Source organism: Thermobia domestica, chromosome 3 (genome assembly GCF_964235325.1).
Source record: "Thermobia domestica chromosome 3, izTheDome1.hap1.1, whole genome shotgun sequence".
Taxonomy (NCBI): Eukaryota; Metazoa; Arthropoda; class Insecta; order Zygentoma; family Lepismatidae; genus Thermobia; species Thermobia domestica.
The window spans coordinates 215,201,685-215,222,829 of NC_137456.1; the positions used below are offsets into that span (position 1 = coordinate 215,201,685).

At 35.6% G+C, this 21,145-nt stretch overlaps 1 protein-coding gene across 1 annotated transcript in view; it reads left to right on the forward strand.

The window, feature by feature from the left end:
- The window catches only part of wol (Dolichyl-phosphate beta-glucosyltransferase wollknaeuel), a 70,601-nt gene that overhangs the window by 29,764 nt on the left and 19,692 nt on the right, over positions 1 to 21,145 (forward strand). Inside the window, exons 5-6 of the mRNA XM_081752172.1 lie at positions 6,761 to 6,869; positions 10,378 to 10,621. Of these exons, the coding sequence (XP_081608298.1) occupies positions 6,761 to 6,869; positions 10,378 to 10,621 (353 nt within the window). The remainder of the gene's footprint in view (positions 1 to 6,760; positions 6,870 to 10,377; positions 10,622 to 21,145) is intronic.

Consider the following 21,145-nt stretch of genomic DNA (forward strand, 5'->3'; position numbering starts at 1 on the left):
GAAACAGCATTAGCTGGAAGTCCGCAAGTGACGGGTGAATTGCGAGTGCTAATGAAATGGCTGGATGAGAAATTTTCCGAATTCGCTGGCATGAAGACCTTAATGGAGAAGATTAAGAGGAACCAGGAAGAAAGTCGGAGAGAAATCAAGGAATGGAAGGAAGCTGAGGAGAAAGAGCTTACTGAATTTAAAGAAGGAATGAAGTTGTTGAATTCTAGAAAGAACCAGGAAAGCTGTTCGGAAGACGCTAAAGAGACTAAGGGACAGCGTAATATCCAGAGAAAATCGCGGATGCAGAAGAAGAAAGATAAGAAGCGTTCCTGTAAGAAAACCTCTGAAGGAAGAAACATGAAGATGCTCGTCCGGAAGAAAATGAGAGTCAGGAAGAGAAGAGACAAAATCTGGAAGAAATGTCTCATCGTCCGGAGAGAGAAAACACGTCACTGGAAATATCCAGAAAGAAGCATGATTGAGATGAATCGAAAGAAGTCGAGATGGAAAAGTGAATTCATACATAATGATGAATTCCAGGGTAGTTGGAAAAGGAAGAAAATGAAATTGAAACGGAAGTGGATATTTGTCCAGAAAGAAAGGAGAAAAGTCCGGAAGGAATATCATGAAGTCTGGAAACAGAAAGGACAACATTGGAAGGCAAAACCAATGAAAAGAAGAGGAAAGAAATCTGCAAGATCTAAATATAAATATGAGTGGGGAAAACCAAATGTTATGATATGCCATTGGTTGGGTAACAGGACGGACATTGAAAAGCTGATTGCTATTCGATCCAGAACTGCGAAAGTGTTGAGAAGAATAGCTCAGAACTGTGAACCGAAGAGGAAGAGAAAGAAGAAGAAAGGAAATATGCCGAGGTATAGAATTGTAAATAGTGTTAATATATTGTTTTATAGTGTAAATATCTCGTCTATTCGTTACATAATGATGTAAATAACTAGAGACTTTGCAGAAATCTAAGTGAATTTAAATAATGTAGTTAAGTAGGATAAGATGGCAAAGTGGCCACTTCTGTAAGTTTGATGATCTTATATGCTGTCATTGCTTAGTGTAGATTTGATGATCTTATATGCTGTCATTGCTTAGTATACGTTTGATGATTTCCTATGTTGTTTAAATTGAGCTACAATGATCAAATTTAACTTAGATTATTCGCTGTAATGTGATATCTCTGTTTACATTACTTATTGCTGATTAAAAGGAAGCTTGATCATTCAAGGTATTGATCGTTCAACCTTAGGTTAACCCTATAATGCCCACTGATAATATGAGTCAAAGTTATTGTCTTATTATTTTTAATAATTTCGATATATTAACCCTTTAAAGCCAAAGGTAATTTATAATCTATAAAATTTTGAAAAAAAAATTATAAAACCTTATTTTATAATTTTTTTTTATGATGGGCCGGCAAATCTGTAACGGACCAAAATTTCCGTTACAGAAGTTTTGACATTCTAATAATTAATCTTTGTTATCTCTTAAAAATTGCCAATTCTGTGAAGAGAAAAAAAGAATTTAAATATTATTTGTTTAGTTCCAAAGATGATTTATATCCAGAAAAGCTATAAATCTATACTATTTTAGGGGAGATTTTGATTATTTTAACATTTGAAAATTATATATACTATTGAATCTTTTCCTTAAAATTATTACTATCTATATATAGTTGATTATCGTAACATTGTACAATATAATTATGTTCCTGACTATTGTAAACATATGTATGATGTTATGCTTAGGCAGTAACTTGTCAGAAGAAAAGAAAGAGAGATATAGATACTGTTGTTGATTAGAAGAAGTAAAAATATATTGATCTAGTTTAACGACAACAAAATTGTAATTTGTTGAACGGGGATGCTGTTCATTTCTGTTAATAACTAGTGTTATCAAGTGTTGCAATTATATTGTGAAATGAATAGTTTTACCTATATGTTTGAGTAAATCAGCTTCGGGTCCTCTCAACTTATTCTTCTCCACTTCACCTTATAATACAATCATCTCTATCTTTCTGGTATGGTCATGTACAGGCGTTTAACCTTTCAAGAAATTTAATAAACTGTCGTAATGAAGTTAAGTTTCGACGTTGAAGCTGTTATTATTTGATGGATAGATTTATGAAGTAGTGTAAAAGTATCTATACTTATCTCTGACATGTACTGGATGGTTGAAATATATGTATGTATTAGAGTCGGCGTGTGGTGCTAAAACTGGATTCCACGTATTTATATAATATTTCAAGTTCGAGCCGTTGTATGCCGAACTGAATAATGATTGGTGTTGAATCCAATGTAGTAGATGAGTAACCCCGTTGACCTTAGTTTATGATCGCCCCTGTACACAGTCATTCTGTTATGTAGCTACACACTTCTGATCAAGTCGATTTTATGAAAATGCTTACGTCGACTAAACCTGCCCTTTTTGAAACGCCTTGTAATATTGAATACCGTAGCTCACCGTAAATACAGTCAGGGATTCCAGTCTGAAGCGAATCTGGAGAAGCGATGTCCTGAACCTATTGATTGATGTAACAATTCTCTATGTTGTCGAATGAGAAGAGAATAATGTTATAAAATGGCGACCCAGCCAGGATATCCGCTAGATGGCGCAGCAGTTCTCTGGATGGAAATCAACCGATGTGGATTTGGTGGTAATTTATGATAGATGAGATTATTGGAATAAGCATAATGGGGAGAAAAAAGTTGTTGGGGAACCCGCTAGTTAATGTCAGAATGACAGAATCTAAAGATAAAAAGACTGTTTCTGGGAATATTGAAACCCAGGTCAAATACAGATGTAATTGTGATCCTCGGAGGTCTACAAACGCAGCATTATTTGGAAGTATACAAGTGTCACCTGAATTTAGATTGCTGGCAGAATGGTTTGATGAAAAATTTTCGGAATTCGCCGGTATGAGAAATATTATGGAAGAGATAAAAAGGGACCAGGATGAAACCAGGAGAGAGATCAAGGAATGGAAGGAAGCGGAGAAGAAGGATACTATCAAATTCAAGGAAAGGATTATGTTAAACTCCGGCTTCAATAAGAAAACTTGTTCAGAGGTCTCGAAAGAGGTTAAGGGACAGTGTGAAACTAGAAACCCATGGATGATGAAGAAGAAAGATAAGAAGAATTTATGTGAGAGAGCCTGTGAAACACAAAGAACAAAATTGCTAACTTCAGTGAGACTGAAACTCCGAAAGAGAACAAGAAAAAGATGGTATGACATTGTTAAGAGACATCGAAGGAGGAAGAGAAGCGGAATCCGAGAAAATCCGTGGAAGGAATTGAACCGTAGTCGAAAAAGGCAGAAAATAAAATCTAAAAGGACATGTATGTTTTCGAAGGAAGAAGGGAGAGAAGTCGGGAAAAAACAGCACGGTGTCTGGAAGAAGAAAGGACGACACTGGAAAGGAAAACCAATGAAGAAACGAAATAGGAAGAAGTCTGCTCTATCTAAATATGAACATAAATGGAGAAAACAGAAAGCTAGGGGATGCAGTTGCTTGAGAAATAAGACGGACATTGAAAAGTTAATAGCAGCTGTGAACATTTTGAGAAGACTGGTTTGGTACTGTGTACAGAAGAGGAAAAGAAAGAAAAAAGTACATATGGCGAGATGTAAAACTTTGTAAATAGTGTTAATATAGTATGTAGATAACTCGTCTATTCAAGATGTAATTATGTAAATAATGGTAGGAACTTCGTAGATGAAGCTAATTTAAATTCTATTATATCTAGTCAAGGATAATATGACATCAATGTGGTCTAACACATGAGGAGAGATTGACGTAGAATTTGTCAAGTCAATTAGTGAAAAAGACGTAGTAGATGGTAGGATACTTGATTACGTGTTATTTAAGGTAAACCGCAATGATGAAATCTTTACTTACTTGTATTGTATGTAACTTACGTAGGTTAGGGATTGTAATGTAGGTTAGGGATTAGGAATTACGGCTTAAATTAATTATTGTTGTTTTCTTAATCAAATGATAATTCGAGATATTGCCAGTTTCTCTTAACCTAGGTTAACCCTTTAATGCCCAATGTAATTCAGAAAGAATGAAACTTTGAAAAAAAATTATAAAACATTATTTTATAATTTTTTTATGATGGGCCGGCAAATCTGTAACGGACCAAATTTTGGCCTCGCTCCGTTACAGACATTTTAGCGCTTCACTAAATTGTGTCATTTCATCTCCCGTAATAGTTATTTACATAAGAAGAAAAATTTAACTTGGAGAATTATTGTTTATTTCCAAAGATGTTTTATGTTCAGAAAGGCCATAAATCTATATCATTCTAGAAGAGATTTCGTTTATTTTAACATTTAAAATTAGACTTATTATTTAATCTATTTCCTTAAAATTATGAATATCTATATAAATCTGATTATTGTAATATTCTACAATATAATTATGTCCGTTTTCGACTGTTGTAAATATATTTATGATGTTAGGTTTATAATCCAACATATTAGAAGAGAAGAAAAGAATATATATACTGTTGTTGATTGAAAATTGTAAGATAAGAAAAAAAAGATCTAATTATGTAACGACGAACTGAACATAGTGAAAAACGTTAAATTTGTGTAGTTCACTGATTGATAAATCTTGAGAAAGTTTGTATATTCCTGTTAATGATTATTATTGATCAGTGTCCTGTGTATTTCTTGTGATATGAATAAGATGGAAGCTATGTCTGAATAAATAAGTTTCGGGTCACCTCAACTACTTCATCTCACCTTACGATGTGCTAAGTGATCATCTAATACGTACTTATATGTGCATGCGTTCGTCTGTAAATTAAACAAATGCAATTAAGTTAATAAAATGCATACAATATGATCTATTTGTGATGACGTCGAAACTGTATTTTGTTTTGTTAGTTGAGGCTTGAAGTAGTGTACCGTAAATTTGTATATTGTCTGATATGTATGAGATGGCTAATATGAATATAGAGTCGACGAGTGGTTGTATATATGGATTCCACCTATAAAGAATATTTTGAGTTCGAGCCAAATGTATGCCGAACTGAATCAAGTGGAAGTTGGTGTTAGAATCCCGAATAATAGTAATCACAATGTTGACCTAATCTTAAGGATCGCCACTACATATATATATACAGATAGCTTTTAAAGATGAATGTACTCGTCTTTGCAAGTCTACTCCTATATAGTTTACGTCATTGACAATCTATTCCTTTAAAAAAAACGCTGTATATGTTAAACCGCCATAATTGCCTTCAGGGGTTCCAATCCAGAGCGAACCAGGAAACGCGATATCCGAAAGCAACTACTATATTTTTTGAATAGTTATAGAATATAATTTAATAATGATTTTGCAGGGTACTTTTAATATTGATACTGTGTGTATAATCGGGAAATTTATATTTGTGGTAAATTTCATAGGAAAAGAATTATAAATACGAAAATTATAATGAGTAAAACAAAATGTTGCTAAATGGACAAGAAAGTTTTATTTTCGTTTTATTGTTCTTATTTACTGCTCTTTTGACATGAAATTTGCCACATACATGTCTTTGCCGATTATACACATCCTAACATAAGAAATACCGGGCGAATTCGTTATCAAATTATATTCCTAGAACAACATATTTATAGACACGCGACAATAATTTTGGACATGAGTGTACATAAAGGACATAAGTACGCACCATAAAATTTCATGATCCTAGTGCAACTATTGAAAAACCTATGGCCCGTTGTTCAAAACTTTTTGAACTCCCTTTGTACTTCTTTATAGAGTGATACACATCCATAGAAGGGAAACGGATTTCTCCCCATAATTTTAATAACCGAATAACTATTTTAATAGCAGATCTACGACTGCTATTTTCAGGAGCGGATAGACAAGGAAATTTAGTTTATAAAAGATGACACAGCTTCCAGTTTTCTTATGTGCGGTGTCTGTTTAAACTACATCGAATTGTTGGTAGTTATAGTAAGTTTGTCGCTTTCCTCAAGCTGCTCACACTATTGACAACTGCTGTTGCAGTTCTGAGCACTTCTAATATTATGTAGAGAAATTCGTCTGTTATTGCGGAGTTATATCACTTTAAAAAAAAAGTTTAAATTTGATCTTTGTAATTTTTGTACAAGTAATATGTACACACTCCCTTTCTTACGTGATCATCGATTTTTTGTAAACTTTTGACACTTGACTGTTTTTACTAATAACATAATGTGAGGAAACAGGTGGTATTTGTACGTATTGTTCGGGATACGTACTTGATGCCTCTCATACATCTAAATATTGTGATGCAATTTACAATAATTGGTGTAAGTATCTGTTTTGCTTAACATTCCGTGCTGCTTGTTTCCTTTTTTCCTTCGGTATATCAAATGACGTCCTGAATTTAACTTCAGGCTCTTACGCTAAATTCTTTCGTAGCCACCGAATACTGTCGATTCCTACCATCAAAGCCTTTCAACCGTAAAAATAACAAAGATGTAATCGTCTCAATATAGGGAAGGCGATGGGAGATTCAGTTTTACACAGTGGCAGCTTTGGAGAAACATGATAAGCAGTGATGGTTTAGTTAAAAATTATCTAAAAAAATTTGATCAGATTGACCCATCTTTTCATTTTAGTTTCTAAATCGTACTTTTTAAAGTAATATGTAACTTCTGTATATCTACTATTTAATCAGAAGGAAGAGTCTAACCTAAGTTGTCTTTAAATTTTAATTAAAGTGTTCGCAGTCTCATAAGTGCGGCATTAATTTTCAGGGTATTCAGAATGCACGCGGGGCTGTAATTCTTTTCGCTGATGCAGATGGTGCCACCAAATTTGCAGATTTATGCAAATTAGAGGCAAGCTTGAAAGATTTACTAGGAAGTAAGTAGCATTCTTTGAGCATTATTTAATATATTAATATATTTTCAGACATACTGTATTAAATTTTGGTAAGTTGAGGTTGTAGTCGTGTTAATTATGTTATTTAAATGCCAGAATTTTCTTTAATGTAACATCTTGCAGAGCGTGGAAGGGTTTGGGTATATTTCTATTCTCAATCACTGTAAATTAATATATTTCTGAGTAATCAAGGTTATTATTTGATAGGAAAAAGTGTTTCATCATCATATCAGAAAGGGATAGGAAAGAAATCCAGACTTGAAGAAAGATAAATAACTTTCGTACTAAAAAAAAAAAAAAAAAGCCTTCTCAAAGGAAAATAGCAAAACATTCGAGGTATTTTGATTCTGTCCCAAGTATTTCGCTAAATGTCTTTCAAAAAGTAATTTAGAATCGAGTCTTATCTTGTAGGCTATGTCTTTGTTTTAAATCTAAATTTCCAGCCGGTCATGTAGAATCACTTTTAAATGGGTCATGTATCGTCACTGGATCGGAATCAGTGATTTAACAGTCATTTTTTTGACGAGACCAGACTTGCGATATACATGTTGGCTGTGTCTCATATATATAAAGAGGAACTGTTAATATACGTACTTCAAGATAATTAGTTAATAATTTGCGTTCAAGAAAATGAAAAGTTTACGTGTTCGTATCAACTGCAAATTAATCAAGATTATTTTCTTTAGTTAGTATCTTAGTATTCTTTGCACGCGCTATTTCGTTTTCTTTCTTTCCTTCCACTCTCTTGTCGATGAAGGCAACAGTAACAAAGCTTTCGGAAAATACATTGAACTCCACAAAAATTATGTATTTAAATATAAACGATAAAATTGGTTCTTAATAAAATTATTTCCTAGAGCTGAATTCAATATATGATTGTAACGGACCACAATTGCTCCGTTTACAGTTTCTTTACTTCAATTGTATTTATTGCATTTCGTGTTATATTTCCATTTGTTTTCCTATATATGTGCATTGTTTTGTATTGTGTTCGAAGACACTGATCAGTACTTACCTTTATGTCATCCTTTATGTTTATCCAGAAGTCATTCTTTGTTTATATGATTCCTATCGCTGAAATGTGTCCTTTAATTATTTTTTCATTTTGTCCTGTCTGTCGCTGTACAATATTATTGTTCAGTTTTATGTATTATTTTGTTCTCAATTCTGTATGCTAATGACTTCTTTTGTATCTAGAGTGCAATAACCCTTCGACACAAGACAAGAATTTGCCATTTCTTCTTTATAATGTATGTAAATAGTATTTTCCTTCTTCGATACTCGAAAATTTATGAAGTTATTTAGTTCAATTTTTGAAATACTGTATTTTATAAATTAGTGATTTTAAGAGTTATAATCTTGAAATTTTAATAATTTTATTGAAAATTATTACAAAGATAAGACAAGTCTTTCAATATTTCCATAACAGCGTGCACTTGTGTATGTCCTGATCAACTAGGTCAAACTGGCTGAAGAAGTAATGTGACAAGCACACTATTTAACACGGAGGCCCGCACTCCGTCAGTATCTTAGTCAACTGTTAGTGGCAGTAATGATGAGTGTTCAACAACGTCTGCTACGTGAACTGTTACTGTTTGAATTCAAACTTGGACATAACGGTGCAACAGCAACCCAAGACATGATGAAAGGGGTAAGTGCTGAGACACACAGTACAGCAGCTCATTGGTTCCAGAAATTTCGTGCAAATTATAAGAATGTGGAAGATCAGCTAAAGTCCGGCCGTCCCAGAGTAACAGATTCTGAGGCCATACGACACGCCATTAAGGAAAATCCATTCTTCTGCATAAGACAATTGTGAAACCAACTCGACATGTTCCAGTACACTGTAGTGCGTCACCTTCACGAACTCGAGAAAATCATCAGGAAGTGGCGCATTGTGCCACGTGAGTTGACTTCACCTCTGATCCAGAGGAGAATGAATGTGTGCCGACAACTGCTGCGATATCCGTGTGGTGTGCCTTTCCTGAAACGGATTGTCACATGCGACCAAAAATAGATGTTTTTCGAAATTCGAATATGCAAAAACAGTGGTTAAACAAGAGCTAACTTCCAGAACTGGTCGTTAAACAAGGCCGTTTCAAGCATGAAATCATACATGTCGTGGAACTATGAAGAGATAATTTACTTAGAGTTGGTTCGAACGGTCGTACAGTCACGAAAGAAAGTATTCTTCAGTTAACAAAATTTCTTTTCCTGATAACTCAACAATAAATTAACCTATTAGAATATCGACTTTGGCAAGTTGTCAAGTTATAACTATTCTAAGGATAACGATAAAAAAGATCCAAATTAATTCATTTGTTCCAGAGTTATTGGCAAAAGAAAATTTGTCAACAGTCAAATAGTTTCTTTTCCGTGTGTACCATCAATGCCAATATTTATTCCGATGAGTTAGACCGGATGTATGCTGCACTATGCCAAAAATATTTTGCGTTGTTGAACCGAAAACGCACTCGACTCCAACAGGAAAACACAGAATCACACACTGCTCGAAAAGTGCAACATGCAATCCAGAAACTTGGTGGCATCAACCTGATGCCACACTCAGCACATAGTTCTGACCTTCCTCGTCTGCATTACTACCTGTTTCCATCCATGGCACACTTCCTAAAATCACGATATTTCACCAATCAGCAGAAGGTGGAAACACCAGTGACTGACTTCTTTGTCTCAATGAACAAGACGTGATATTTATGTGGAATGAAGGAACTGACAGGAAGGTGGCTGTAGATAGTCCAGCACGAGGAGTTATACTTTAAATGTTAACTTGCTTCCATAGTGCTATAATAAATATAGGTAGATTGTGTGACATTACAAGACTTATCCTTGCAATACATAGATTTCTTGTTGAAATTAAAACTGCAATGGGTAACATATGACATTAAATTAATAAGATACAAAATCGTTGAATCGATGTAGCTGCTTCATTCGCCTAAATTCGTGTATGAATCATTTTCATGTTATGTACTTGGTTATTCGCGACATAAAATTTTGGAGATAAATTGTGGAAATAACGATTAATTCAAATAATGCAAACAGGTGTAATGTATTTGATAGCTTAATTGTACTCGAAGAAGAACATGCAATCTTATCTATAGAAGGCATGCTTTGCCTACAAATGGTTACTAAGCGTTTTGCGCAGTTATGTCTCTAGGAGTTGAAAAGGAATATACATATATAAACGTTACTATGAAGGAATTGAATAAGTAAATAATTATGATAATAAATAAAGAATTATATAGTATCAACAGCAAAGTAAAAGAAGTTTAAATATTATAATAATATTGTGACTCAATATTAACGAGAGTAGTATTCGTTTGTAGATTTGCGAAGCTTATAACTGCGTGTCTTAACTGATTCTTCTATGTAAGAAATTTTGTTTAGTTTCTGTACGAATGTAGATTGAGTGTGAATGGTAAATTGTTAAATTTTATTGAAATAATTTAATTGTAGATATGTATTTTTTCAGGTAATTATTTGACAGAACCAGATGTTGTATCTCAAAAGCCAGGAATTGTATGTGGTTCGAGAGCTCATCTAGAGGCTGAAGCCATAGCTACACGTTCCTTCTTTCGCACAGTGCTTATGTTGGGATTCCATTTTCTTGTGTGGTTATTTGCAGTAAAAGATGTTAGGGACACACAGTGTGGTTTCAAACTGTTAACACGCGAAGCAGCAAGGACTTGTTTCAGTAGTCTTCACGTTGAAAGATGGTGAGATTTTTTTTGTAATTTACATGTTGGTTTCATTTACTTTTTGAAAGTTGAAGTATAAGAAATATTGTTGCTCTCCGTATGTGTTCAATATGCAGAGTTATATACATTTTCTCAGTTACGTCGAGAGTAACGCCATTAAAATCCCATCACCAGTCCTGTTGGGTTTTACGGCTTTGAACATGTACTTACCGTCCTATACTTCGGTTTGAGTTTTTACTGCTGTCATTAAAAAATACAAATAAAAATAATATTAATAATTATAATTAGGGGCATGAGATTTTCGCACTAAGAACTTGAAAATTTCGCGTGTCGTTTTTCAGATTTCGCGTTTTGTCGCATTTTGCAAATAAAGTTTCGCATTCTGTAGTTCTTGTGGAAAAGATATTCCCTGACATTTTTACATTTGCTCATTTTATTCATAGATCACTATAGAAATAAACCATTAATAACCTAAAAACAAAATACACTGAATATTTCACTTGACATTGTAAATGTCACTTATATATATATAAATCAAACTGAAGGAAAATTATTAACTAACGCGCAACATGTTCTCTATAACTATGCCTGAATCACCCAAAATGCACCGTTCTACCGTTCCGTCAGCGGAAAGCTGAGGTTTTCAAATTAATGAAAATTTACTTTTAAAATTTCTTGTTATTTCGCGCATTGTTAGAAATTTCGCGCCGAACTGCCAATTTCGCGTTTTATCGCGTAACGGAAACCAATGAAAATACACACAAAACATAATGAAACGTCAAAAATCTAAAAATTACTAAATTCTGACGCATTTTGTTTTATTGCACATTGCGAAAAACTCGTGTCCCTAATTATAGTAGAAGCAAATCATGAGAAAATGGGGAAACTAAGGATCGCAGTAATTAAAATGACAGAAATTATAAAAGAAATACGAAGATTAAAAGGAAAAGAATAATAAGATCTGATGGTATTCCGTATTATGGGATAAAAAAATATAAAGCAAAATGTTTTGTTTCCAGCATATTGTAGTAAATGGAAAATAAAAAAAATAAAAAAATTGTCCAATACCGTTCAACTCTAGGCCCTGGTTGCTGTCTTTGATTTTCCTTTGGCGTATTCCAGCACAAGGTTAAATAATAATGGCGAGAACGCATCTCCTTGTTTCAGGCCATTTTCGACGTGAAAGCTCGTGGACAAAAATTTTCCTATCCGGACTTTACTTTGGGATTCATTTAAACATACCTTAATTAATCTAATTAGCTTTCTCGGTATTCCAAGTTCTGTAAGAACGTTGTATAATGTTTCTCTCCTAACCGGGCCGTACGCCTTTCTAAAATCAATAAATAATTGATGTACCGGGGTATTGTATTCCGACTTTTTTTCGAGTATTTGGCAAATGATAAATATTTGGTCGATAGTTGATCGATTTCGTCTAAATCCGCACTGATAATCTCCAATAAGTTTGTCTGCGTATGCGGTCAATCTTGCTAATAGAATATTTGAAAGGATTTTATAGGATGTTGACAGAAGAGAAATGCCTGGATAATTATTACAGTCAGTTTTGTCGCTTTCTTGTGAATTGGAACAGTGATTGATTCTTTCCACTCTTGTGGCAATTCTTCCTTGTTCCATATAAGGAGAATGAGTTTGTGTATCTTGTTCCACAATTTTTCGCCTCCAGCTAAAATTAACTCAGCCGGAATTTCATCTGCACCCGAAGATTTGTATTTCTTTAATTTCTTTATAGCGGTTTCTACTTCTATTCGGTTGGGTTCTGGAATATACGGTTGTGCGGTGTGTATCTCCTTTCCTCCACGCACATTAGTTTTTGGTCGCGTGTTCAGCAAATCATCAAAGAAATCTTTCCATCTAAGATGCTATCCGTATCAGTGAGAACTGTTCCGTCAGCTTTCTTTAATATATACAGAAGAGGTTGATAGCCTTTCTTAAATTCGCTGATCCCCTTATACATTTCCCGAATATTTTTATTTTTACTATTATCTTCGAGTTCCTTAATTTTAGCTTTCAAAAAATCGCGTTTCTTTGTTCTAAAATTTTTGGAAGTTTTCCGGCTGATATCTGCAAAATTTCGTGTAGTTATTTCATTCGGATTTTGTAGCCAGCCTAATTTTGCCCTGTTTTCTCTTCTCTGCTAGTTTAATGCATTCCTGGTCGAACCATGGTTTATTTCTACGTATTTCCGCGTGTCCCAATTTTTCTATTGCTGAACTTTTAATGCTGTCTTTAATTTCAAAAATGAAATGAAATGAAATTTTTGAGTTTTACGTCTCACGGTTATGCCGGCTAGGCTAAAGGAGACGGTGAAGATGAGAAATGAATGAAATGGTGGAATGAAGAAAGTGGGAGGAAACGGGAAACCCCGAGAAAACCCACGCACATGGTTCTAATTTCAATCCAAGTATCCTCAACACTAGTGCACTCCGAGTCTTCTAAAACCGAGAATCTATTCGAAACTTCAATCTGGTATTCCTCTTCATCAGTGGATATGAAGTCAGGTATAGTCTGCTCTGCCCACTCCTAGGTCGATTTGGGCTTACCGAAAAGGGCAAAATCTTGCTGGAAAGTCCACTGGGCCATTCGAACATCGTGGTGGTCAAGTAATTTACTATAGGCTCCAGTACAGTGCTTTGATACACCCAAGCACTAGTTTTCATTTTTTTTTTTTTTCATAAAAATAAAGACGTGTACTGCCAGCATACTATGATTGAGGCTTGATGATAGTCTCTATACGTCTTCCGAACCATTTCCTTGGTTTCTCGAGATGATGAAGCAAGCATCTTATCATTTTGGTGATTGAAACTCTCTTCAGCGGTAAACAGTTTCTCATCGGAGGAAAGAATCTGTATATACTCATTGTTCGTGTACCACTGAAGCAGGTATTCACATTTACGCTTCATTTGCGCCTGAGAGGCGATGTCAGAAACATGCCGTTAATAGTCGAAAGTTCGGGGACCAAGATCGTCCCTGATTAGACTGGACATTGTTCGCTTTAAAATAAATATATCACGGGTGCACTTTTGGGGCTTCTTTCTCTCGGACGTTCCTAAATGGATCCAGCATCAAGAACTTCTGGATTGTGTGGTACATAAACATGCGACTGATTTTCAGTGGTTCCTAGTTTTCGTAAACATTCCATTCTATTCTGCGCGTACAGATTACGTGTCTCCTTATCTACAGCTGCACTCGGAATGAGTCCTCGCATACTCCATCATCAGGTTCTTCATTCTCTTCACAACGGACAGTGTTGCAGCTTTAGGAACTTTGTAACAGTATTGAAAAATTTATGCTATAGACATATTGTCATTTATTCCCGGCGGGAGCTCATGTGGTTCGGATTCCACGTTAATCAGTAGGTCCACGTCTCATATAGCCTCGCTGCTGAACGGGACGTTAAACTCAAAATCAACTCAACTCAACATATTGTCATTTACTTTTTGATATAAAGCTGTTCTTCTGAGTCACTGCATCATATATACACAAAGTCTGCTCCGAAAGCAATTCGCTCTATTTTATTCCAGACAAACCATAGCAGAAACAAAAAGCAATTTTACCATTTGTGTAACCATATTCTCAGTTTTTCTATGTAATTCAGAGCATTTTCTATGTGATCATCAACCTTCTTTATGCATTTTTCGCCAGTGATGAACAAGAGCCTCTATGTCACACTCGTAAAAATTACTACTAGTTGAGCTGGCTCACTCTTTTACAGCTATGATAATAGCATCTTCTCAATCCATTTTGAACTAACCCGAACAGATGGAAATTGACAAAGCCAAACCTTAACTGTATGATGAATGTGGAAGCATTCAACCAATGTCGACAGTATGTTCCACTGACTTCAAACTTGTATGTGGCTTGGCGTTGAAATCTTACAGGGGAAAGGTTGCTCTATTTTCTAGTCTGATTCTGGAAATTATAGCTTTTTTCAGCGTAGCGTTGAATATAGCACCCAGTGTTGATGATAGTCGAGCTTCAAGAAATCCACAGGGATTGCTCCTTTCATACATCAGAATAAGTGCACATTATTTTACCCGATGAGAGCTGATCTTAAAGTTCTTTGATGTAGAATTTACATTTCGACCCTCCACTGAAAGTGACACAATAATTCATCACTTGAACTGTTTCTTCATTCTCGTATTAGTTTACAGCTATAGATTAGAAATTGTAGGGATTAGGGATTTATGCTATAGATTAGGAATTGTATTTCTGGGCATTACTGGCATCTATGGTCTTTGAGCCCGTCACGATAAAAGGGATGACGTCCCTTGGCGATTAGTCTACCTACGGAATGGGAGAAAGTAGAATGCGGCCTGGGACCATCCCGGAATTTTCATGCTGTGAATGAGGAAACCCTCACTCAAGATGGCTGGTGTGAAGAAACTTTTATTTGTTTCGATTTCGGGCAAGCCTGACCTTCACGATCTCCTGATCTAACCCCACTTGATTTTTTCCTCTGGGGTTATGTTAAAGATCGTGTAATGTCCAACGTACCGACAACTACTAATGATATGAAGGCGCGTATTCAACGTGTGTGTGCATCCATCACTTCAGAGATGCTACGTGCCGTACGAACATCCCTATCCCGGCTTACGAAGGTGTGTGGAGCAGGATGGAAGGCATATCGAGCATCATTTGTGACACGGTAAGTGTTGAAATTATTTACTTTACAATGATTGAAATTACAATTTTTAACATCGCACACACTCCGTAGAATTGCTCAACGTTATTCTATTACTTCACAGGATATTAGCTTATGGTAATGCTGTCGAGACAGGCTTGCCGAAATCAAAACAAATTTTATACTAAGCTGTTTGATATTTCACGATCTATCAACGAAAGTATCTCTCGCCCTATGTTGCCATTTGGAAATTCCACGTACATCCTTCCCTCCAAAATGAGGGGCGGGGAAACTTCGAGTTTCACCCATATTTTAGGCCGTCTGTATTGTACATTGACTCTTTAACACTTTTCCTATTTGATGCATAGTTCGCGGGATATTGGCTTGTAACACTCAATTTGAACACTGCTTTTTGTATCTGAACGTGGAACCATTTTCGGCGGCCATTTTGAAAAAGGCTTGCCCGAATTTTGTACTAATATGTATAGGGTGTCCCAGGAGGAAGGAGCAGTATTTTGGGAAATGGTAGTATGGGTGATTCTAAGTAGAAAGATTCATATGAACATTGGTCCTGATCTCAACGGTTTGAGAGCTACAGGTTGTGAACCATTTTCTACTTTTTTGCTTATTGCTCACCCTATATTTTTCTACAAAGGTATGACATAGCGGATTTAAAAGATGATGGAATGACCTTTCCAACGCTATGTAATATGTGGCGGTGTTGTCTTTGGAAGAGAAGTTATTGAGGGATATTTGAGAATCAGTGTTGCTATCCAATTTCTTTAAATAACCTTAACTTTCCTAAATTTCTCTCAATAACTTCCCTTCCAAAGAAACCACTGTCACATGCCTACCGTTGGAAAGGCAATTCCATCACATTTCAAATCCACTATCTCACACCTCTGTTGAATAAACACAGAATGAGTAATAGGCAACATGAAATCAAAAATGGTTCACAACCTGAGACTCTCAAACCGTTGAGATTAAGACCCATATTCATAATAACTTTTTTTCTTAGAATCACCCATACTACCATTTGGGACACATGAGGCAGATTCCGTTTCGTTTTCAAAAGACAAGGTGTCCAGGTGTGAAATAAATTAACGGCCCACAATAGAAAACAACGGTTCATAGATCACAATTCTTGCATAACAATGTTATTGTGTCGTTACAACTGAATGCACTACCCATGTTTAGGAACGTTTTGTTGTCTGCACTCATATCCTAACGTGTGGACGTTTAGTGCTATTTGAAACTATAACACTTTGTACCAGGTTGGCAACACTGACAACCCAATAACCTCAAATGTTGATCAGTTTCATTCTCTATGTTAGTGTAAATAATTCCACTTGGTTGTATTATTCCTGTAATATTGAACATTTCCATTCACTTCCCATAGTGAGCTGTTGGAGAGACTCGACATTTGAATACCTGTATCTCGGAAAGGAAGCAGCATTGGACCCATGTTTATAGGAACATTTTTACTTATTTGGATGTCTGCAATCACCTCGTCTCTTTTGGCCATCATTCATGTTACACCTTTATTTATTTTTCGCACGTGGGACGGTGTCCCAGCAGTAGTGGGATATGTTGACATTTGTTTATTAGCTACACGTCGATATCAACACACACATTGGCCACATTTCAATATCGATCATGCGATCCCACTAGTTACATTTATTTAGTTTATCCAGTTTCTTTGTGAGTCTTCTTGCACAATTTCACCTTGGCCTCAGTTGTTGCATCCTTATTGATATGCAACCTTGCACATCATATTGCATCGGTGTGAGGGAATATTATTGGTGAATTGGCAATGGCCTTCATGTTCTTGACGCTAATCCTTACATATCCGACGCTTTGAACTCACGTTTACTGACTATGCATAATCGCCAGGTATGGATGCTGGCTAACAGTGACGTTCTGAGTATTAAGTATAGCGAATTTGTACTCAAATGCTCTAGAAAGACATCTGGAGTGTCGGTAGAAAATAGCAGATGAAGCAGGTTGATTCACATATGTGGAAACACTTAACGAAAAATGCCCAGAAATGCACCCATACTCAGTAAACGTGATTTCAAAGCGTCGGAAATGTAAGGAATAGCATCAAAAACATAAAAGCCATTGTCAATTCATTAATAATATTCCATCAATCCGATGCAATATGATCTGCACGGTTGCATACCAATAAGGATGCAACAACTGAGGTCAAGTTGAAATTGTGCAAGGGGACTCACTAAGAAACTGGGTAAACTAAATGAATGTCAATAGTGGGATCGCATGATGGATATTGAAATGTGGCCAATGTGTGTGTTGATATCAACATGTAGCTAATGGATATGTGTCAACATGTCCCACTACTGCTGGGACACCGTTTCACGTGCGAAAACCTGAGAAAATAACGTTGTACATTCTGCCATTACATCTGGTGCACTTTTTGGTAGAACGAAACTAGAACACTATTGTATCAATGTCCTTCTTTTTTTGGGACATTCTCTCACATTCAACACGTATAAAAAGAAATTTCTTAATCCATGGTTCAATTTCTGATAGAGCGTGAAAATAACAAACTTGTATCATGTCCTACATCTTCTGGTACATATGACTCACTCGAAATATAGGAAAATACGTCCAGAAATCCGTATCTTACACACAGCGCAATGCCAAGACAAAGACGAAAATAAACCAATTTGGTACATGTGACACTACTGCTGGAACACTATACATATGTAAAATAAAACGACATGAGAAATAGGAAGAAACGTCTTAAAGCTCTGATTGTTTAAACTGTGCAGTAGGAGTAACAAAATGAAACATAAGCATATCGGGAGGCTGTACAAGAGCGCTTGCCAAACAAAGTGGGTACTCCTCAAAGAAATGAATACAGAGAAAGTGAGGCTACTTCGAACCCTCAGGGCTAGAGCGATCACTTTCGCTCACATGGTCGCAGTTTCGAATCCTACTGGGAGCCCACGGCCTCAGATTCAAGACCCGAGCAGTTATTTTCCTATTTTTCATATCTGGGACGGTGTCTCAGCGGTAGTGGGACATGTTGACATTTATCCATTAGCTACATGTCGATATCAACACACACATTGGCCACATTTCAATATCGATCATGCGATCCCACTAGTTACATTCATTTAGTCACTCAGTTTCTTAGTGAGTCCCCTTGCATAATTTCAACTTGGCCTCAGTTGTTGCATCCTTATTGATATGCAACTGTGCAAATCATATTGCATCGATTTGAGGGAATATTATTGGTGAATTGACAATGTCTTTCATGTTCTTGACGCTATTCCTTACTTTTCCGACGTCTTGAACTTCCATTTACTGAGTATGGGTGCATTTCTGGGCATTTTTCGTTAAGTTTTTCCACATATGTGAATCACCCTGTTTCATCTGTTGTGCTCTACCGAAACTCCAGATGTTTTTGTAGAGCATTTGAGTACAAATTCGCAGCACTTAATACTCAGAACGTCATTGTTGGCCAGCACCCATACCTGGCGATTATGCAACCACACACAACGGGCATGAAGGTGTCCGCCATTTTGTATTTGTTCCAGATATCGATTTAATACAAACGAATTATTGTTACCTGGTAGAAACCCTATCAATTTATATCCATTTAGACTAATTTTCATTTGGCAGATTATCCGGGATTCCCTACGTTCCTTTGGAGAATCCCTTGCGCTTGCATGGTAGGATTATGAAACATGTAAAATTCAATACAGCAGGTATGACTTCTTCAGTGATTTTTTTTACCCGCCCTCTTTACGTTGGATAGTTTCTGAACTATTGACGTCCGAAAGTCATTTTCCCACGCTTTCAGCACCTTGTAGATCCGAAACTATGTCCGATAGCCGAAAGTTCAAGAGAACTTATTTTCTTGTCTCAGTAACAGGAGTTACCTCCCAAGAGTTGTAACACTTATTTTGCAACACCCGATATATATCAGGTGTTCTAAAAATGGCGCCCACGAACCACAGAGCACTATTCTATAAGTCAAAATAAAGCAAAAAATATATATATTTGTATACTTTTCGGGTCCTCGTCTGGAGACACGAATTGCACAATGTAGCAACGTCGCAAATAAAGAACCAATCTATCAAATAGTCACATCAGTTCTTTGCAGATGGCAGCTAAAATCGATATTGATAAATACTAGCAGTAATTATTAGTGTAACAATCGATTTAACTACATGATGTACTCAAAGAGTAATGCTAACGGTTATAAGTTAATCTATGACGTTGCCACAGACGTTGTGAAATTTTGATTCACTGTAGCAGCTGAAGGAGGCCCCGGAGAGTATAACACCATAGAAAATTTTCGCTTTATTTTGGCTTGTAGAATAGTGCCCTGTAGTCCGTGGGTGCCATTTTTAGAACACCCGATATATATATATATATATATATATATATATATATATATATATATATATATATATATATATATATATATATATATATATATATACAGGGTAAGTCAAAATAATTGTTACAAGCCAATATCTCGCAAACTATACATTAAATAAGAAAAATGTTAAGAGTCAATGTACAATACAGAGGGGGCTAAAAGTGATTCAAACACGAGGTTTTCCCCATTTTGGGGGGTGCGGTGTGTACGTGAAATTTTTAAATGGGAACATAGGTCGAGTGATACCTCATTCGAAAGAGCTTGGAAAATTAAACAATTTTTGTAGGAAACAATTTTTGATATGGGGCACCGTTTTCAAGATGGCCACCAAAAATGGTCCCATATCAGATAAAATTTCTAGTATTTATAAATCAGAAACGGCTGAGTAAAAGACGATGAAACAAAAAATGAAAATGAAAAAGCCATATAACTGGATAGCCCCTCTTCCATTTTATCATGCTCTATATTCCCAAAATTCTCATCTCGTATGGAATGAGGCTCAAGTTGCAACGCAACTGCAAAGTGTACCTTAGTGAAATGGAATCTAGTATTATAACCCCCACTCCCCTTTCTTCAATTTGAAGTCGCGTGTGAAGTGTGTTCAGTGGAAAGTGCAAAGAATATAAATTAATAAAATAGGTGTTTGAATCAGTTATCGTTAGTGAAAATAAGTGCTAGCATATAAAAAAAGGACTAATATTATAATTATCATTCCAGTGATAATTACCTGAAAATGGACTAATACGCAAGTCAACAAATATATATATATATATATATATATATATAATAAAAGGTTTCTTTTACGCAAAATTGGTGTCAGTAGTGAAAGTTTTCATATATTACGTGCTTACTATATAATTGATATTACATATTCCTTACACGGATAAATAAAAGTAAGTATCCATGCTGTGAATCTGTATATTTCAAAATACATACCTTTCAATAATTAAAAGTTTGATTTCGTTATTTTTTGAAATATGGTGTTCTAATATGAATTTTGATTTCACAATGTATATATGAAGTAGGGTTTCGTCATATTAATGTGTTTGTCAGAATAAAGTGTAATTTGAAATTCTTTATACTGACATACGCATGCTTGTAACATATAATCGCGTCATCGGAATGATTGTCATCAAAGTTTTAAATCACAGTAATATTTCACTGTCGCTACGAATATGTTCGGAAGTACAGGAGAAGGAAAGTCTATTGTAAATGTGTACCTTGTTGTTGATTCAACCTCATGTACCAATTGATATGAGTATGAGACTTCCTTTTCTTGGTTGACGTTTCATGGTAGCCACGGCTAAATTGTGAATTAGCGCCCGAATGACTGAACCTAACCATTAATCACTTTACATAAATAGCATACCGAACAAGGAACTGAACCCAGTACCGTTAAAGCCATAGGCAACGTGGAATGGTGTTGGTACGGTGTTCCCAGGGCCCCATCATAAGGCCTCGGGACCAACTTGAAAATTTCAAATGGGAA